The sequence below is a fragment of the Haliotis rubra genome, unplaced genomic scaffold, assembly GCF_003918875.1.
Source record: "Haliotis rubra isolate DU_JTF1 unplaced genomic scaffold, ASM391887v1 Scf191, whole genome shotgun sequence".
NCBI classification, from domain to species: Eukaryota; Metazoa; Mollusca; class Gastropoda; order Lepetellida; family Haliotidae; genus Haliotis; species Haliotis rubra.
The window spans coordinates 1,254,429-1,259,304 of record NW_025765903.1 but is presented as its reverse complement, the minus strand read 5'-3'; the positions used below and the strand labels follow the sequence as shown (position 1 = coordinate 1,259,304).

Below are 4,876 nucleotides of genomic sequence, written 5' to 3'. Positions count from 1 at the left end.
ACATCACTAGGATCAAATAACCACCCTGTATGTATGTAACGCACATGGTCTGTGGCCTTTGTACTGAATAATCTTCTTTTTTGTGTCATGAAGCCGAAGTTTGACACTTGCTGAGAGACATCACTATGATCTAATAACCACCCTGTATGTATGTAACGCACATGGTCTGTGGCCTTTGTACTGAATAATCTTCTTCTTTGTGTCATGAAGCCGAAGTTTGACACTTGCTGAGAGACATCACTATGATCTAATAACCGCCCCACCTTTCCATGTTCTCTCTCTAGATGTGTTTTCTTACATTATTTGGTCTTCTTTGCTTTCTTGTGGCGGTGAGATATATCATATTCATGCTTCACATACATCGATTGTTATATAATATTGGGAGAGCTTATTTTAAATCTCAAGCTATGTCCGTGAAGCATGAATGTATATATATTCATATTCATATATATGTCTATCAAATTGTATTACATGCCAATTTAGACAGCAATATAGACGATCCTAAGTGAATACGGTGATCTGAAGGGAATTCCATATTACAGGGATGCCGGATTTTGAACTTCACTAATTTTCAAGAACTTTTAACAGACGGTCAAAGATGCGTCCCAAATAAAGTTTCTCAAAACATTATAGTTGTTAAATGGAAGATATTTTGAGTCAAATATTATTCTTGTTGTGTTTCGGAGTGATACTCGGGTCACGGTAACCTAACTGCGGAAGTTTCAATAGTAACGTTTAGAGTTGGAACCGTCAGGGGAAAGGTTTATAATACACATAGAACGTCGTGATACCGCATTTGGACCTTATGTATTGAACGTGGTATTTCTCTCCCACTATAACATCTTCGATCTTCAGACTCATTCTTTCTCTCGCACCATGATACCTCTAATGAAATGGACGGTTTGCCCCTAAACAAGTATTACAAACCTAGTGCCAGGCCATATCGCAATGACATAGATATGGCCCGAATTATCTGCCATAGTAACAGGAGGAATCTGTGTCAATGGGACAACCACAAGCTATCAATTTCCTTATGTGAGTAACGCTGCCTGTAACTCAACACTCAGACAAAACACTCATTCCAGGCAAGCGGAGAGCATTATCTGGTACGTGTCTGTGTTTATCTGACTACTATACTCTGGGCTGGAATAGCTGGCCATTACCTATTCACCTCATGTCACTTTGTGACAGGTTGGCTGGCAAATAGGAGATGAATACATTTACATTGAAATTTGTGATTGTATTTGTAAGCGACTGTTACATTAATTCCGGTAAAAAATCTACAGCTAACGCAGCTCAACATTCTGTCAAGAGCAAATCTGTGTGTGTGTGTGTGTATGTGTGTGTCTTTGCATTGCCTACATGCTTAAATCTCTAGTTAAACAAAAGTGTTTCATGAGTTACTGATTGCTGAACAATCATTTTGAGTTGTTCACAATAAAATTATACATTCACACGTAAACATCATGCATGCCAACATCCAAATCCAGCTGTGAATTGCGACCTTCATGTCCAGGGGTTTTCGAAACGAATCTGTTTTGAAATATGCATCAATTAATTGATTAATTCATTAAAAAAATCTCGTATTCTTTAAACTGTATATAAAGCAGTTAGTTTTAGTGGGTATTTATTGACGTTTATTAGTTGCTACTGCAATAATAGTATATATTCGTATGTAAGCATTTAGATATACATAGATGTATGTCTGTCCATACATATCCTGTCCATACATATCCTGGTACCAGGATACAAGGTGCTAAGATATAAGGATATGCAATAAACAATATCGTGTTTGTATCTATTCCAAAGGAAAATGGCGGTCTCTCCAGCCATGACTGTTGACGAATATGAGGACAAGATACAGCTGGCCATAGCGGAAGTCAACACACAGAATGATAAAACTGTGAAAAGTCTTTATGATCTGGCTGATAAACTGGACAAAGCACAGCGGAAAATGAGCATAGCTAAAACCAGTTTTGCATCTGGAGGCATTGTTGCAGCAGCACTTGCTATAGCAGGGATTGCTTGTGCCCCAGCTACCTTTGGTGCTTCTCTGGGGTTGACCATTGCTGGCGTGACAGTTGGAGTAACCAGCGGGGTAGGGGGATTATGCACAGAGGTTGCAGATAAAATCATTAATACCAAGACCTTAAGAAAAGCCCAGAAAGAAGCCAAAGTGTTTCATGAAAGAGGGAAGGATATGCTGTATCTGATGGACAACATGGAAGGAAGACATACAAGACAGTTCAAAACATTTTTCGCCGACACGGTGAAGAGATTGCTGAAACCAAATCTGTTTGAATCAATACTGAACCGTCTTAAGGGCAAACCGTCCAAAAGTAGTGATGGTGCTGAACCAGTTAAGTTTGGGGCCCGTGTTGGGGGGGCTACGTTAGGTACAGCCAAAGTCGCCACAGAGTTTGTAGAAACGGGACTAAAAGGAGTGAAAGCTGCAGGTGTGGTGATTAATTTGCTGACTGTGCCTCTAGATATTCATACAATAGTCACCAACAGCATCAAAATTCACAAGAAAACTCCGTCCCAAACTGCAGAAGAAATTCGGAGCATAGCGGATAATTTAAAAGGGAAAGAGGGTAAGTGTACGATCCTAATTACCTCGTTTCAAATGCATGGCTTAAAAAACGAAACAATGTATCTCACTGAGAAATATTTAGAAATTCTATCATTTAGAAAGTCTACAATATCACCTTTTTACTAACTTAGTTTCAGAGCCTTCTGACGAAGTGCTGAAGCTGAGGAAGAGAATTGAAGACATATCGAGAGAGCAAGAGAAACATTCTCACACCTGGGAGGAGTCGAAAGAAACGATTTCAGAAGACATCACTGTTGAAATGGAAATTATTTCCATGGAGTATGAATATGTCAGGCAGGTTTTGTTGAGGTCAAAATGGTTCACCCTTCTTGTGGAGACTGTGTTAGCTTCAGCGGTTTCCCTGCTTACCGTTTGTTTATGTCTCGAAGGTGGAGGGTGGGTATGCACTATTGCACATGGAGCCTTGATGTTATACGACGTCTTTCTGCTTGTCTTCGAACTGTTGCCCCTCATCTATAAGTACTACTGTGTATACAGAGCGAAGTCAGTATTGAGACAACAGACATATGCCATGGAACATATTATCAAAGTTAATCCGAGAAAACCATCCAAAAGACACCCACAGAAGGAAACAACTCAACAAGCTATAGCTGGTCAAGGCACATTTTCGTTTGACTATAAGATATCAAATCAAAACTGCTTTGAATTACTTTTCGTTACTCTTAAGTGTTTTCTTACGATATATATTTTGTTTTGGCCTTTTGGATATAGCCCCGACTTTGATTCTGATCAAATTGACAAGGGAAGTCCGTCAGAGACATCTTACATCAGAGCGGTCATTGGCGTGTTCTTCCCAATGTCTTACCCACGTGTCAGTTCCATGCATGTGCTGACTCCTGACCTCTACATGTTGTCTCTCACGATGGCTGTTTTCATGCTGCTCCAATCGTTCCAAGATTTGCGAAACAAGATCCCGTCTGACTTAGTAGAAGATTTAAAAAACCTCGCTGATGATTTTAACTGTAGACTCAAAGCTCTGATGAAATGTATGTAACTTGTTTATGTTTTAGCGTTCTTTTCCTTTATGTTATCGCTTGAAAATCTTTTAAAATTGACACTGATATGCTCTGTTGCCTTTACTACTAAAAGAGTTTCCATTTGGATATTTTGTTCAGATGAACAATGATCTATTCCCGTAATTTTTAATAAGGAGCAATCACCGCAAGAAAACATTTGTGAATAATATTTTTTTTCATTACTCAGGATTACACTATTTCAAAGAGTATCATACGTCTCATTGCACAAAGGTTTATGATCAAAGTTACAACATCGGAGGGTACAGGACTTTCCAACGTGGCAATAATATGGAAGATAATCTAATCTGACCAGTGACAAAAATGATGTCCCTATTTACCTTACCGTGTTCTCCAGTGGACAATTGACAGTATTGTCATTGTTAACAAGATAAAATTGTTGAGGTCTTTTGACAAAAAGCTAATACATCCCAACCCAAAATACTAGCTATTTAAAAGTGTACATATCATGTGCAGTTTACATCTTTAAGGCGATTGTTCTTGCTATTACGTTTTATATATATTATTTCTGTTGTTTTACGCTACCCTCTGCCATACTCCTACTATGTGATAACCTTGTTTATATAGTCTAGACCAGACAATCCAGTGATTCTCATGTTTGTTATTTAACACAGTATTCAAAAATTAACATTCATTTCCTTGTGTGTTTTTTATTCAAAACTGGATAATGTTAAAACGTTTAATGCTTTGAAGAGTGTAGATTGGGTTTTAAAACTTCTATTCAGTTACCTTCTAGACTTTCGTTTCCACATTTCCGTTTTCATTTTTATTGTGCTTTTATAATAACCAATAAAAATCGATGTGATCGAAAACCCTTGTTATCTTGTCAGTGTCAGTGTCTGTACCTTACATGTACCAGTCAACTTAACAGTGTGTCCGAATCCGTGATAGTAGCCACTTTGGCCATATAAGGGCTGGCAGACTGCAAGAATCACCGGTCAAAATGCTCGTTATGCAGAGATACGTTTAAACTTCAAAAGATACATGTAATATTCTTGAAAACGATTGCCTCCAGTAGGCAGGCCAGAATCTGATGATGGTGGGTCTAAATAAAGATTTGCGCTGAACCAAACAAGCGCCTGTGAGTTTGTTTCACCAAATGTTCTGGCGACCTGCGTTCTTCGGGTTTATATGAGATAGGAAGCAGCGTTTCACCCAGCTCATATCATCAAATCGTCGGTAAAGTCCACCTACTCATTACCTTGATACATGCCTCTCAACAGAGGCC

The 4,876-nt window shown here is 38.7% G+C and overlaps 1 protein-coding gene across 1 annotated transcript; it reads left to right on the top strand.

Moving 5' to 3' along the window:
- The first annotated feature begins 1,008 nt into the window (after positions 1–1,008).
- Positions 1,009–3,608, top strand: LOC124274479. The gene is made up of 3 exons (XM_046709839.1): positions 1,009–1,106; positions 1,810–2,594; positions 2,725–3,608. The coding sequence occupies exons 2-3, from the start codon at positions 1,814–1,816 to the stop codon at positions 3,606–3,608; spliced, it is 1,665 nt and encodes a 554-aa protein (XP_046565795.1). The 5' UTR covers positions 1,009–1,106; positions 1,810–1,813.
- Positions 3,609–4,876: the final 1,268 nt, after the last annotated feature.